We start from the raw sequence: 14,987 nt of genomic DNA, 5'->3' as shown, positions 1-14,987 counted from the left end.
TGACGGTAGAGAAGCGTCCATGACAGAAACCATGGACAAGACTTGAAGGGCCTGGGGGCAAAGTTCCTTCAAAAGAGTGAGATGGCAGGCGGCGGTATTCAATACAGAAAGGCTTACCTACCTAGCCTGTCTAGGTGCGAGGCATCGTGTATTTGAGATGAAGACGTCAATTGCAGTCTGTTATTGGAAGTGTTCTATTATAAGAGATCCTCGGTCGTCTGCATGCTTCAGCCGGGTGCCAATTCGACACGAGTCAGAGATGCAACTAACGTCCCATACCTTGGGTTCGGGAACAACTTTGCAGAATGAGGCCCGAAACACTAATGCATTACAGCTCGACGATCAGGGACCACATTCTCCGAAGTACCATTTCGAAAAGAAACATCATCGAAGCTATTACTACAGCCTGGGGAGCTTGCAGACATTGGCGTTTTCGCACTTTATAGTCTGACAGTTCATAACGTTGAAAGCCTGAACAACATCTGGCAGATATCTTGGGACGAACTTAGGGTAAGGCAATCCTAAGCTTTAGGAACCTTAGAGTAACTTATCCTAAAGCATGCTAAACTTAGGACTGCTCTCAAAGTGGTGACAGTTCCGCAGGTTTAGTTCCGACCATACGATGGATGAGAGGAACCAATGCAGACTCTATCACCAACAGTGAGGGGTTCATCACACAATTTGGGGGTCACAGACAAGGGATTGCATCTTAATGGTGTAATGATTTGATCCCGTTTCTACTAATCTTATCTGATCATAAAGATCAGATCCACCCGGCAGTTCGCTCCTACCCTGACTGCGACTTCCGCAACACCACACCAAATCCCACTCAACACCAAGACTGTTTATTAAAATATCTGAGCAAATATCGGTCTCAATAATCGAGGAAAATCGGCAAAAATTCAAAAAGAAGCTGATGGGCACTGAGAGACAATGCTCCCGCCAGGGCTTGAACCTGAGACCTTCGCATTACCGGATACTCGGGTTGAAGTATTAGTACGACGCTCTAACCAACTGAGCTACGGAAGCCGATCAGCTGTTGCGGTTGTGATCCGCTGTTGTGGTGCTGGGGTGGAAGGAGGATCTATGAGGTGCTAGCTTTGCCTAAAACCACCCTGAAGTCAAATGTCAAACAGCAAAATGTTCATGACATTGCCATGATTGTCTTGAAATCTTTGCAGATTGGTTGTGATGAATTGCATTCCTCTCAAAATTGTCAATAGAAAATTAAATAGCCTCGCATTGTAATGTTCCGATGTAACCTTTATAAACTCCAAGATCCAATTGCGGCAATAAACATGACGACTCCCAACTAACCACGACCACAAATATCAGGTAGATACACTACCATGTTAGGCTCCACCATGATTTCTCCGGCTCAGGCCCAGGCTCCGGATTCACCCATCCTTTGGCTTCCTGCCAGGTTTGTTGCCCCGAGGTGGTATAAAGAACCCACAAGCAGATCAATATAGTGACCATTATGACCAGGGCAGCGTTGCGTGGTGTGCAATTTCTATCCCGCAGCTTCTTGATGTAGTCTGGCAAGCTAATGAAAGCCCTGTTCTCATCATGCTCTTCTTGTAATCCATGGTAATGCACCGCATGTGGCTCCATCATTCTGTAAGAGTCAATGCCCTCGACATTCGCTTCCTTTGGATATGGCCGGTATCGAATGATCTCTGGAATGACCGATATCTTGACTCTAGCCATGGAGCTTATTTGCTTTCTTTCAGGTCTCTGCTCTTGTAACCGCATGCCTTGCTGCTGAGCTGCTTCCTTTGAAGCTTCGTACGCCGGTTGACAGGTACTCACTTGGTCCAGTGCGTGCAGCCCACCAGGTATGAGCCAGTTGATCGAGACGATGGCTGATGACATGCGAAGTCCTACACTGAGCCAACCTGCGTATGAAATCACGTCATGCAGTAGCTGATATAACTCTGTTCTGGAAATGGGTTCATAACCGTCAAAACTGGCCGTGAACTCGTAGACATGGAGCAGCAGAAGGTAAACCTCCGTGGTTAGCTTGTCGACCTCGCTCCAAAACAAGTCGGGCTCCCCTCTGCTCATTTTAAGCCAAGCTCTATTGGTATGGGCTCGGAGTTCGCTACGTTGGAAACCTCCAAGAACATTAGTGGCGCTGCTCCTGTATTGCGTTGCATTACATACCTTCTGCATTGATGAGCGCAACATCGGAATTATGCAATGTCTCATCATGCTTGGATCCGGCTCCGAATAGCAGCCGTGAAAACACTCGATTGTCGAGAGCCTTGAAAATGATAGCTTGAAGGAGGTTCGTCCTCTCTCCACTATCACGAAGAAGTCTCTCCCATTTTCCTGCACGTGCGTCCATATGAGCTACAAGCTCAACATGTCTGATGAATTCTTCCGGATAGTCTCTTAACCACGGAGACGTCCGAGGAGCCTGGTGTTCCTGTTTGGGGGAGAATGCTGATAACACAATGGTACAGATCTCAGCACCAAGACGTCTGAAGTGATATTCGTAAAAATTGCTTGGTAATTCCAAGTCTGAACAAAATGACGCAAAGTCAAGACTGCGGCGTACGGGACTATATGACCTGAGCTCCCGCATTCTGTTTGTAGTACAACAAAGAACAGAAACGTGTTGAGTTAAAACGTTGAGAAGGAATGGAGGAAGAAACAGCTGATCCAGCAGAGTGTAAGCGATGATAAACAATTAAACAAAAGAGTGTGTAAATGAAAGGCAGATCGAACGAAACAAAAGTTGGTGTTGGGTATTTATCGAAAAGATGATGATCTGAAAGACGACGAAGAGCTTGATCCTCCAGGAAGGGCAGCGAGGAAGGTGAAGCCCGAGCTGATTGTTAGAAGAGAACTACTTCGAGTCTTGCCCTTGGGGGCATTGTCCTTTGTCTTGCAAGCATCTTTCTCAAAGGAGGTGGCTACTGTCTCTGGCTCCATGATGGTAATTTTAGTTGGTAGTAGATTGAGTGATTGCGGTTTGGACACAGTAAAAGAGGAGGCACAAAGAGTTGGTCTGAGAGGGTGTGTTGGTGAGAGGAACTCCTTTGTCCTTGATGGGAAAGACCGACTTGTTATAAGTTGGTGCATCTATATATGGATATCAGGTCGACCATGAACGAAAAGGTCCGGCATACCAACCCTGGTCAGCCCACGGTTGATCGCACAGGTCTCGGATGATGGCTCATGAGCATGAGGGGCTCACAGACACACCAAGGGACCCGTGGGGTCGCGATGGTGGGATGAAATCGAGGTTGTGAGGCGTGTTCACATTCCAGAGTGGCATAGCCAGTACCTGCGCTCCTGCAGGACCACCTAGCGTGTCTCTGGCGATCATTTGGGACAAGGTCATGGTGTAGAGTACGTAATGAAGCGGGTGCACACCAGTTGTCAGTCCCTTTGTGGGACGAGGAATATTCGTAAAGCCAATGAAGTTGGGAAACGTCAAAGGGAAATCCCGCTCTATCAGCCCAAGATCGACTGTGAATGGTGAACGTGGTTCAAGGTGGGTGACTATTGAGGCTTAATTGTAGCTGTGGATGATCGTTGGCGCCTCGAACGCCTCGCTTCAAGGGAGAAGTGACGCAGCAATGTTAAAGTTGGCACATGTTGGCCAGAGCAGAGCTTCTGACTGGATGAATACAATTGTATGAAACCGCCTTTGCCGTTTATATCTGACTGTGTTGTTCCTAGGTCCTTGATGTTTTAGCCCCATGTGTCTTATTCGAATGTGGCTGTTGGCACACTTGACCAGGGTTAGAGAAATGTCTAGATCCCAGCCTACATGAGAAATGGTGCGAGGGACAGACGACTCAAAAACGTAAAGAGGTTTGGTTTGAACCGTTTGAGGTGGAGGCATGAATGGGGGTCATGAAGTTGAACTGATAACCCGGATTCATCCATGCCAGGAGATCATACCAAGTATGACAGCGCATTGTAATATTCGACAAGCCAATGGCATATCAGCATGGCATTTATGAGCCCTTAAAAGCTCATATAGGCTCACTTTCAAGAGCAAATTTGTACACCATTTTCCACATTGAATATGCGCGTGACTGAAAACACTGCGTCATATGCAGTTGAGTTGCATTAAACTCTCGAGGCCCGATAGACGCTAGTTGACAGTCAGGTTCATACCAGCTCGATTTGTGGATATGTTGTTTGAATGTCATTGCAAGTATTGTTGAAACACTAACCAAGAGAGGGTATTTTCTCCTGAGAAATACCCTGTGCGATTTCAGTTCCCCCCTCTTGACCTTGGCATAAAAATATCTAGTGTCAGCCTCCCATAATCGATAAACTTACTAGGAATATTTGGGAGCAAATCATTAGGCCCAGGAACATGGGATCGGATATAGACACAAAGTTGGGGCAAAGAGGGATCTTGCTTGGCACGTGAGGCCCATGTTGAAACAAGAGAAGGTTCAATGATACCTGCAGCTTCATTGTAGCCCTGTCATTGTCCCTTGCAAATTAATGCGAATAGCTGGCTATTAAGGAGTTGAATAGGAAATGTGAGATTCGTTTGACTTGTGAAACGTTAGAGGATGAAGCAAGCCAGAGGCAAAGACGTGCGGCCTCAATTCTCAGGCAGAAGCCAGGCCCCTTCAGGCACCGTAACCAGGGCGCTTGCCAAACTCAAAGTTAAGCAGTTTTAGGTCAGCACCCAAGAATTTTTGCTTGCGCCTCGCGACACAAACCAAACTCCAACAGGCGCATTTCGCACCTTCCGACAACGTCAAATTCGACTATTACTCCTTCTCTCTCTACCGCTATTCGCGACTCTTGCCTGGTGCAAAGTTGCAAACAAACTCTCCACGAAAGGAAGGAATTGCTTTGAAATTGAACTTTCATTTTCACTGCTTCTCGCCCCACTTCTGAATCTCCTGCTTCCACTTCTTTTGCCTCTACTCTATTGTCTCTGCCCCGCGATCTTTCATCCGCGAAACCCTTCATCTTCCACCACGACCCTGCAGACAGAAAACCAACAAAATGGCCGCCGCTGTAGCTGACACCCCCAAGATGGACGAGCAGGTCGACCTCACCACCATCCCCGTCGACCCCGCTGGCAAGGAGGATTCTTCCGATGTCAAGGACGACGACAAGCCTGTCACCGTTTTCCACGACAAGGACAACTTCAACGTGAAGCACCCTCTTCAGAACAAGTGGACTCTCTGGTTCACAAAGCCCCCGAGTGGCAAGGTGCGAAACGACATACTTTTACCGCCGAACTCGGACACTAATACTTGTGATAGGGCGACAACTGGAACGATCTCCTAAAGGAAGTTATTACCTTCGACTCCGTTGAGGAATTTTGGGGCGTTTACGTGAGTCACCAACCCGACCTCAAATCTTCCGCATCCTAATTTTTTCTAAATAGAATAATGTCGCACCCGTTTCCGAGCTTTCCCTCAAGTCCGACTACCATCTCTTCAAGGCTGGCGTCCGCCCCGAGTGGGAGGACCCCCAGAATAAGCACGGTGGCAAGTGGTCTTACCAGTACAAGGATAAGCGAAACATCGATGTCGACCGTCTTTGGCTTCAGGTCATGATGGCCGCTATCGGCGAGACTCTCGAGGATGAGGACGATGGCGAGGTCATGGGTGTAGTTGTCAACGTTCGAAAGGCCTTCTTCCGAATTGGTGTCTGGACTCGTACCATCGGAAAGAGCATCCCCGGCCGAGGTGAGGGCGATGTCGCTGGTGGCAAGGGCCGCAGCAGTGAGAAGGGTAAGGAGATTCTCCTGTCTATTGGCCGCAGGTTCAAGGAGGTTCTCGAGCTGCCTGCCTCAGAGCAGGTTGAGTTCTCTGGACACACCGACAGTGCCCACTCGGGCAGCACACGAGCCAAGGCTAAGCACGTTGTTTAAACGTGCGAGGATTTACGCAGAGGCACGACGTTGATTTAGCACGATATCCGATAATGACCATTTCACGTTTCTGAACCTGACGCCGTTCATCTGGCGATTCACGAGAGGTCGACGAGTTGTTGAAGCAGAAGCGGGATAGCAAGGATTGAGCGGCGACTGGCTTGAACCGGGACATGTGAACCGCTCAGTCAGCCTGGCCACGAGTCATCCTTAATTTCATTTGGCTCAATGTTCTATTGGCGTTGCTTGGACGGGCTGTTTCCCAAGTGGCATCCACGAAGTATGAAAAAGGGCCACCCAAGGAGGGGAAAGGAAAATAGATTTTTGTACTTTCGAACAACTGTAATCAGTTGCTTCGCATGAATACTTGCTAGGCATACTCAATTGCTACTAACTCGATGAAACAATACTCGCATATATTTGGTGAAATGTGGGTTACTGGAGTGATTATAAAGTTTTATATCTTACACTTTTTACTTTTTCAATGGAAGTCGATTAAATCAACTCTCATCCCCGCTGATATCGTCGGGGAAGATGCTCTTGACCAATTGCTTCTTGTTGATCTTGCCCATAGCATTTCGGGGTATTTGATCAACAAGTCGCATAACCTGGGGGATCTTATAACTTGCCAAGCGTCCCTTGAGGGCCCTTCGCATGTCGAGGGCCGACCACTTCTTGACAACGTCTTTATCTAGAACCAGGACAGCGCCGACCTTGTGACCCCATTGCCCACTAGGCACAGCCACGACAGCTGCTTCGGCGACCTCGGGGAGGGATAATAGCTCTCGCTCGACTTCTAGAGCGCTTACCTTTTCGCCCCCTGTCTTGATGATATCAGCGGACTTTGCGTCCTTGGATGAAGTAAAGGGGGCCATGTGGCCCATGACTGGGAAGCGATGGCGGAGGGGACTGGACGGCGGACAGCTACGTCGCCTGTCTTGAACCATTTCCCCTCTCCGTCTGAATCTTCGACGAATTCGCTCGCTGTTGCGGCCGGATTGCGCCAGTACTCGCGGAAGATGGTTGGGCCTCTTAGCTGAATCTCACCAGAGCGCTCGCGGCCTTGAGCATTGATTTCTTCTCCTTCTTTGATAATTTCACCATTGTCGACATCGACTAGACGAGCTTCAACGGACGGTAGTGGCCAGCCAACACTGGCATCTACACGATCTGAAAAGTCAAGACCGCAGCTGAGCGCCATACCGACCTCGGTCATACCATAACGCTCAAGGAGGACATTGCCACGGCTGAGATCTTTCCAGGCGGTCTTGATAGGCGTTGGGAGTGCGGCGGACCCAGAGATGGAGAGGCGCATGTTCTCTGGAGAGATGGCTTTGCGGGCGGCTTCTTGAGTTTCTTGAGGGAGACTCTTGTATGAAGTGAGTAACCTGCTATACACCGTGGGTACGACTGTGAAGAATGTGATTTTCTCTTTAGGGGTAGAGGACTCATTGTCGAGAAAGGGCGCCGAGAAACGCTTCCATACAGCATCAGCATTGAATGGGAACATGAACTCGATTGTTGAGCCGGCGAGGAGCGGTGTAAGGATGGCGTTAACAGTTCCGTGGATGTGATGAAGCGGGAGGACGTGGAGGAGATGGTCTGAGGGTGAGTAGTTCCAGGCCTCAACGAGGGAGCGAGATTGCGCTGTCAAGACCGATTGGGGGAGCAGTACTCCTTTCTAAGCCGAGGTTTTAGCACATGGAGCCATGAAGCATCATGAGCAGACTTACGGGTTTATTGGTCGTTCCCGAAGTATACAGCATCATACTAGCTTCACCAGCATCGGTATTGTTCAGTTGCACCTTGTCATGATTACCCCCACCTTGATGCTTCTGAAGTTCTACATGCGCCGGCTGGGTTGTGAGTTCAGTCGCAAGAACCTCCTTGGCCTTGGATGCGAACTTTGGCGAGGATACTAGTAATGAAGCTTCACTCTGGTTGAGAATGTATTGTAGCTCTGGCGCAGGGAATGCAGGTGATAGAGGCACGGCGATAGATCGCGCAGCCATTGCGGCCAAGAGTGTTACTATGCAAGCACATGTCAATGGCTGTCGCAATGCGATATCACGAGGTCACGTCATGAGCTCACCTACGTAGTCATAACTATTCTCAACCAGGAACGCAATGCGCTCGCCATTGAGGTCCTCACGACCAGCAGCTTCGGCCAGCCTGTCCCGTGCGCGACTAACATCACCTAGAAGCTCTCCATACTTGAAGGTCCGACCGGAAAGAGAGTGGATAACAGCTTTCGAATCTGGATCATGTTGTGCAACAGCTTCGAAGAGCGGTAAGCGTGGTAAGGTCGAGAGCATTCTAGCAGCGGGACGGAGGGTAATGAAGGAAGCGGAGGTAGCAGTAGACGAGCGCCGGACGGCGGAGGTGACGAGATGTCGGAGGAGCGACATGACGAACAAATTCAAGGCCCCGAAGCGCCGGGGTTTGACGACAAGGATTCAAGAATTTAAAGAGGCCAATCCGGAGTCTTCGCTGTGCAGACTTGGTCTTTGAATGCTACGTTGAGGTGTGGTTCAACGGCGCATTTGCCGAGGCATGCACTGGGGAGGGGAAGAAGGAGGGGATAGGATTTAGGGATTGACGATCCCGCTGAAGCATGAGCATGAGTTAATTGAAATCGACAGTTGAATTTAGAAATGGAGTTGCGTGCGTTGTGAAGCAAAAGCTCCAACGTCCTGTGCTAAAGTGGGTTGGCTCTTTGACGTAAATGGGGTCAAGTCTTCGGCCCACGGTCCCGGACGGACGGCCGTCTTCCCCGGAGGTACGTACCCTTTAGAAGCCGCGCCGAACAGTTTTGAGGAGCTAACAGAAAGTAAAGGTGCACATTTTTTGAGGGAGAGGGTGAAGAGCGATTCGAAAGTGAAGCCAATAAGCAGCGCCTCTTTTGTTTACGGACGAGTATCGGCAGCTAGAGATGCGTCCGCGTGTGTTTTTAGCTGGGAGGCTTAAGGAACCGTTCGACTGCAATGCAACACAAGCGTTGTACATGTACGTACGTATCCGTACAGGCCCAACAGTCGAGATGAAAGTACGGCAAAGTACAGTAGGTACCTACATACATGATCCTTCTCCCTGTCCTGTCTTGAGTCGAGTGGGAGACAGGGAAGACACTGGTTTGTTGTGCTGGGCTGTTATGGTTGAACGCTGGCCTCATCAACAACTCACAGGTCAAAGACGAATACGTGAATGAGTGGATTGCATATTTGACATCTTTTTTTCCTTCTCTCTTAACAAACCCCGGACCTTAACTTTTAACGCTACCTAACTTTGACTACCTATGGAGCCAATCCACGAGACCGCTATCGCATCGCACCAGATCCCGCCTGTTTGGGCCCGTACCTACAGCAAAGCTCCAACAGCTCCAGTGACAAGATCCACTGTGTATGCTGTCAAGTCTGCAGCCGGGGTGTGGTATATGTCATTGGGATGTATAGTAACGCTGCTGGTCTACTAGGCAGTCTATCATGAGTCGAAGGTTGACTCTCTTGCTTTGTCGTGGCATTCTATTATTTGCAATGATCAGACTGGTCAGAGAAACAAGAGAAAAGAGAGAGTTACAGAGAGAGAGACGAAAGAGAACAGGGGTTCGTAGTTCGTAACCCTTGTTCCTGGCTTCACCGCTCTAGAAGCCAGGCGGTCAGGGCCAGCCGACGCCCGACCCAACCGTCTGGACGGACACGCAGATTGGCGGCTGATCATTTGCTAAAAAGAGGCCTTCAGGGGTGTTGCACTGTAGGGATGTGATGCGATGTGATGGATCGAAAAACTTGTCCGCCACTTTGGCTCATGGAAAGACGGTAAAAATGTACAGTACCAGATGCCCCGCGCTTTTCACAGTAGAAGGAATAACGAACATGTTTAGAAGGGGGGGCCTGTACCTTACTGTACAGTACATCTCTCTGTGCCCTGGTGGCTTTCTGTCTTTGCTTCTGCTTGTTCCTTTTTGCTTGTTGTTTTCCACACCGACTTCACACCGAAACGGGATAACGGCTCCCTGAGTTGTCAATTTCACAAATCACAATCAGTGTATGCGTTTTTGTTTTTTTCACGAAAGAGTTAACGTGTTCCGCCACTTTTAGATACCTACCTTGCTTTAGGTACTAATCCATAGAATGTACTGTACATGCCTAGTCCAAGCTTCTTTAGATCCCATATCTTGAAACGTATATCAGTTTGTCCTGCCCGCCTCTTCCAACTTGTATTTCCAACTTTTCACTTTCCGTCTCGTCTCGTCTGCTCGCTCTACTCAAAGTTTCTTGTTTGCTATTTTCTCGCTTTTGACTTCCTGTTTCTGCTTTTCAGTTGTCACATCACAGTGTGCCAGGTTGTTGTTATTTTTGGGGGCAACAATAGCCAGTGCCAGACCGATAACCTAAAGCTTAAAGAGGCGGACAAACCGACAACTCGGGAACCTCATTAAAAAACCTACTTCACCTCCCTCCCACCAGCCAAAAGCCAACCAGAGCCTTTCGTGTTGCCCTGTCGATCCATTATCGCTCCACTTGGGATCCGGACAAGAAAGATTCTATTCTTCTTATATCGCCCGCGAATTCCGAATTGACCTCAACTCAATTCGTTTTTTAAATAGTCGCATCTGTATCGCCTTTGTCGACTCTATCTAGTTTCAGTCGACATTGCGCAAACTGTATTCGGGCGTCGCTACGTTCTTCTATTTTCAGACCGCCATACCTCATGTTTCGACGATACGCGCTCGGCTTTTCGAGCGTCCAGCGACAGCTCTCAACCATGAGCAACTCCAACACTCCCGTTGAGGATCTTATTCGAGCAAAGGTGAGATCTCATTATGCACATTTGACGAAACCACCCACTGACTTATGTCCTTTAGATCACCGCAGCCTTCAATCCCCAAACTCTCGAGATCTACAATGACTCTCATCTTCACTCTCACCACAAGGCCATGGAACACACTACCTCCAGCGAGACACACTTTCGGTAAGAATTGCGCTCTTTGTCACCGTCAACCGATTTCTGTGCAACCTCCTTTTCTCATCTCATCTCATCTCAATTTGGAATCATATCATGTCGCCTCATCTCATCTCATCTCATCCCGCGTGACACTCTTGTCATGCAATGCAGTCTCTTGTACCCCATACTCACTCACACCCTTCCTCGCTCACCCACACCGTTCTTCTGCACATACCCCGGTCAACCCAACTTCACAATCAAGATGCAATGCATACTAACACGTGACAGCGTGGTCATCACCTCTGACGCTTTCAACTCCAAGATGCAGCCTGCCCGTCACCGCATGGTCTACGCCCTTCTCCGCGATGAGATGGCCCAGGAGAACGGCATCCACGCCCTCCAGTTGCGCACCATGACTCCCGAGGAAGAAGCCCGCCAAAGGAAGAAGAAGGAAGACGAAGCCGCTGCCCGTGCCGCCCGAGCTGAAGCTGAGGAAGAGTGAAAATAGCACTCTCCTCGCCAGCAAAAAAGACACGAAAACAAAAACCATAATGACCGTTAATGACAGAATGACGACCTCAAGGCTTAACAACACCGGGATTTCTCTTTTTTTTTTTTTACCCTTACTCTCAGCAAAACCAAAAACATCACCAATTTGGGAACAGCAGAAAAAAAAAGGAACAAAGGCGAAAAAGACTCAACGTCGAAAAGGGATGGGCAGCGAGAGTAGTTCGTGCCACGGAGTGAAGACACAAACAAAATTGATTGGGACCAAAAATTGAAACAAGATTGTATGATACCCCCCTTCGTGGAAATGAGACGACGACTGGCAGTGGGGGCGAAGATAAATCTTGTTCTTGTTACACGGAATGATGGGAGATTGAAGTTGAGTATCTTGAAGAGGAAAGGCAACTGGACACCAAGGACTCTATTTCTTTTCTAATACTTCTCCCATGTTCTGCATCGTCGCAATGCTGTCAGTTCATTAATCAAGCCAGGTTCTCAGTCGAACCAGCTACCTAGCTTACCATAGAAATGTTGCCCACGCACAATAGACTGTTCTTTCCGCCACCGAACAATTTCTTTTCATGCAATTGAGTCTATGGTCCTTTCCCGGCCGGTGATACTTGATAATATAATACTATACAGTCATGAGAATGTTGCTGACGGCAGTTCTGCAGGTCCAACAACAATTTTGGGTATCAGATATAACATAAAACAAACGCTTTAGCCTCCCCGAAAGTTTCGATCGTCAACATTACTGCCACTTAACGTAATCTGATCCCAGCGCCTTTCCCGATTCGCGATTCTATTCAAACCGGCCACTGCTGCTTCGACGATCCTGCGCCCCTGTTCCCTTCGATCTTCTGAAATGTTCTCGAAGCTTCTCAAGATCCTTGGCAGAACGTTTTTTTGGTGTTGCCTTCAGTAGGTCCGCAGATATCTTTTTGAAATACTGTGATGGTCGAGGAGCCGTCGACTTGATTGCTGAGCCTCCTATAGTAGATGGTGGTAACATTGAGGTTTGTGGCATTTGGGGTGAAGTGGGTGGAGGAGGCTGAGTCAAGATCTCTTGAACTCGTGAGGACTGGAGTGGCCTTCTCTCTGAAGCTGGATTCCGTCGTCTGATGTTCGACTGCGCAGGAGTGATGGGCTTCGCTGTTGGCATAGGCTTCGAGACTATCTCCAAATCATCCGTCGATGCCAATGATGGCCTTCGTTTGCTGGAAGTTGAAGGAGGCGCGGACGGAATCTCAGGGAGGTCGATTTCCATATCATCCTCGATAGTTGCAATTGGCTGTGGTGACATGACGCTTTCCCTCTCCGAAGAACGTTGGGATGATGGGGAAACCGAACGCTGGCTGTCGTCCTCATCAAACTCACCCTCGTCTTCTGAGCTTGTATAGATCATTATGTCATCCCCGCCAGCATCATCTCCGCTTTTCTTTGTTACCAGCTCATTCGCGCGTGCGAACTCATCGGGGTACGATCTGAGGATATGACTCAGATTGCCCCTGTTCACAAGATACTTATTATATAACAAGGGGCCTTTTTGCTGATTGAACCACTTGATGGCAACCATGGGTTCCATACGGGAGCGTTTGACGTACTCCCCATAAGAGCACGGGTAAGCTCGGATGAACTCGTCATATAGGCAGTCTCGAAGCTGCTTCCTCGGACGTAGGTAGTTGAGGTATACACAGGCATAAATGAAGTTGGACTTGGTCCCGGGCAGCTTGTCACCCCCATTTTCACCGGGGTAGTCTGGATATTGCTGCACAAATGCTTCGTAGGGTTCCAGAGGAGCCCCTGGCGCTATAAGTGGCGCAGGAGCAGGCGGCTTTTCTGTCATCATCTGGTCATTTATCTGTGATTGAGAATTCGTTGCTGCAGTCGCCTTTGACGAACCCATCTGGGGAGACGTGGTCGGTTGTTGTATGGGCTTGCTCTCGTCACTTGACTTCTTCTCGTCAGTGCCGTGGACAACCAGGCGATTTACAGTTGATCCATGAAAGTTGGTCGAGGGAACAACTTCCTCTATATGGTCCGTCGTTTCATCTTCCTCCTTCATTTCAATTGACTCTCTGATGTCTCTGACAGACTCTTGTGTGGTGGGTATACCCGTGAATGGGATAATAGAATCGGACGATGCTGGCATTGAACTGTCGACGACTTTTGCGGGCATTATAGTCGGCGGCAGACGATCTTTTTCGTTATAAGCTTTCCTCCTTTTCCAACCCACACCGTCCATATCGATTGGTTTGAATCTTAATCGACGAGTCTTCGGGCTCTCACTTCCGCGAATATTTTCTTTGCTTGTGAATACGGTATTTGGCACCACCGTTTGAGCTGTGTTGCTTGGTTGAGCGCATGGCGGTGTAGCCATGGTCCTGTTCGTGGATAGCGGAGATGGTGCAGTCGGCTTAGACCGCACTGCCGTTCTATTGACGGAGCCATTGTGAAGAGGCTGAGCATCTGGAATCCGTGTTTCCAAATCGTCTTCAGTCTCCCCGGACGAAGGTAGGTTCTCAATGATTGGCTTTGAAATTGGCCGCTGTGGTCGTCCGAAGCCTGGTTTTGGTGTTTCGTGGACAATGGATGACTGGGTGTTATGGTCAACTACAGCTACCGCTATACAATCTGCGTCTTTTGAGGGAATGCGCTCTGGCGTTGGAGGCCAGGACACAGCACGCTCGGGAGATGATTGTGGGGGCCTCCCATGGTCGGATCTAGGTGTGCTTGTGATGCTATTACGTTTCCGTTTATTGCTTGGTGATGTTATGGGACTCCCACTGCGTTTTTTCGAGATTGGAATACGCTCTTGAATTATGTCTTTGTTAGCAACATACGCTGCTTTCACTGTCTCAAGAACGTGTCCTGGAAGATGCGATAGGCCGTGGGGCGTGTTTTCCAACTCGACTGCCCATGAGTCTGGTCTTTCGAGCAGTTCTTTCTGATCGGACGGAATGTTGGTAACGCGATGCCGGTTGAAAAGCTCCGCAATGTCCCGACCAGGGGACGATTTGGGAGACATTGGGATGCAAAAGATTGCCCACAACCTGTCGCGATGTATGGATGTTACATGGGAGGCTTCGATGAAGAATCTATGCGACGGGGCGAAGAGATCGAAGGAAGGTGTGCGGCAAGGATAGGATTTTCGAGACGTGCGACGTATGCGATAGATGTATGGGGTTATTCCTTTTGCAGACAGAAAGTTTTGTGTGAGATAACAATGGACCTCTTAGAGTGAAGATTGAGTGAAATGCTTTCTCGAGAGCTCGAGGTCTATCGAATCGAAACGAAATTCAGCGCGACGCGACGGGTAATTTTGGGCCGTGTTCGCAGCTGCTGCGGGGTCCAGTTTGTAAGGTGTGGTAGGCGGGTGGCTCGTGCTTGATCAGCGCCAAGTCATCGGTACTTGAGATTTTTAGTTTAGTTTGTGCATGTCAGAGGTGAAGTTGGTGATCTTGACAGGCCTCAACTGGATATACTCATGATGAAGCCGGTGAAATTACTGTGATGTTATAGGAGATATTAAGCGAGCATCAGTCAACATCGTCTAGTGAGAGTAGCATACTGCATTGAAATGGTCATCAAGATACAATCAACTCATGCCAACGGTGACTGTTCCACAACAGCAAAAGTGACCGAGACCTACATGTACCGGTGACCC

The 14,987-nt window shown here is 48.9% G+C and overlaps 6 protein-coding genes and 1 non-coding gene across 8 annotated transcripts; 2 read left to right on the top strand and 5 right to left on the bottom strand.

Moving 5' to 3' along the window:
* Positions 1–934: 934 nt before the first annotated feature.
* Positions 935–1,029, bottom strand: FOXG_18020. The gene has a single exon. It is a non-coding gene; the product is annotated as a tRNA-Ile (tRNA).
* A 315-nt stretch (positions 1,030–1,344) lies between these two features.
* Positions 1,345–2,590, bottom strand: FOXG_01174 (uncharacterized protein; the record flags this gene model as incomplete). Its single annotated transcript, XM_018377966.1, has 2 exons — positions 1,345–2,117; positions 2,167–2,590. The coding sequence occupies 2 exons, from the start codon at positions 2,588–2,590 to the stop codon at positions 1,345–1,347; spliced, it is 1,197 nt and encodes a 398-aa protein (XP_018233768.1).
* A 167-nt stretch (positions 2,591–2,757) lies between these two features.
* On the bottom strand, positions 2,758–2,940 carry FOXG_01173 (uncharacterized protein; the record flags this gene model as incomplete). Its single annotated transcript, XM_018377965.1, has 1 exon — positions 2,758–2,940. One exon carries the CDS (start codon positions 2,938–2,940, stop codon positions 2,758–2,760), a length of 183 nt encoding a protein of 60 aa, XP_018233767.1.
* Positions 2,941–4,596: 1,656 nt separating this feature from the next.
* Positions 4,597–7,348, top strand: FOXG_01172 (translation initiation factor 4E). Its single transcript, XM_018377964.1, has 3 exons — positions 4,597–5,202; positions 5,256–5,327; positions 5,381–7,348. Exons 1-3 carry the CDS (start codon positions 4,993–4,995, stop codon positions 5,867–5,869), a joined length of 771 nt encoding a protein of 256 aa, XP_018233766.1. The 5' UTR covers positions 4,597–4,992; the 3' UTR covers positions 5,870–7,348.
* FOXG_01171 (uncharacterized protein) lies at positions 6,171–8,553 on the bottom strand. Of its 2 annotated transcripts, none has more exons than XM_018377963.1 (3): positions 7,966–8,553; positions 7,603–7,898; positions 6,171–7,550 (listed from the first exon to the last, which is right to left on the bottom strand). In XM_018377963.1, exons 2-3 carry the CDS (start codon positions 7,879–7,881, stop codon positions 6,675–6,677), a joined length of 1,155 nt encoding a protein of 384 aa, XP_018233765.1. In that variant the 5' UTR covers positions 7,882–7,898; positions 7,966–8,553; the 3' UTR covers positions 6,171–6,674. The 2 variants fall into 2 exon arrangements, with proteins under 2 accessions (XP_018233765.1, XP_018233764.1); XM_018377962.1 differs by having other exon boundaries at positions 6,174–7,550; positions 7,962–8,553.
* Positions 8,554–10,010: 1,457 nt separating this feature from the next.
* FOXG_01170 (BolA protein) lies at positions 10,011–14,621 on the top strand. The gene is made up of 3 exons (XM_018377961.1): positions 10,011–10,678; positions 10,734–10,840; positions 11,102–14,621. Exons 1-3 carry the CDS (start codon positions 10,580–10,582, stop codon positions 11,313–11,315), a joined length of 420 nt encoding a protein of 139 aa, XP_018233762.1. The 5' UTR covers positions 10,011–10,579; the 3' UTR covers positions 11,316–14,621.
* On the bottom strand, positions 11,689–14,604 carry FOXG_01169 (uncharacterized protein). Its single transcript, XM_018377960.1, has one exon. The coding sequence runs from the start codon at positions 14,346–14,348 to the stop codon at positions 12,123–12,125; it is 2,226 nt and encodes a 741-aa protein (XP_018233763.1). The 5' UTR covers positions 14,349–14,604; the 3' UTR covers positions 11,689–12,122.
* Positions 14,622–14,987: the final 366 nt, after the last annotated feature.

This window comes from Fusarium oxysporum, chromosome 1, assembly GCF_000149955.1.
Source record: "Fusarium oxysporum f. sp. lycopersici 4287 chromosome 1, whole genome shotgun sequence".
Classification (NCBI taxonomy): domain Eukaryota; kingdom Fungi; phylum Ascomycota; class Sordariomycetes; order Hypocreales; family Nectriaceae; genus Fusarium; species Fusarium oxysporum.
Note: the sequence above shows the minus strand (reverse complement) of the source record. Positions and strands in the feature narration are given on the sequence as shown.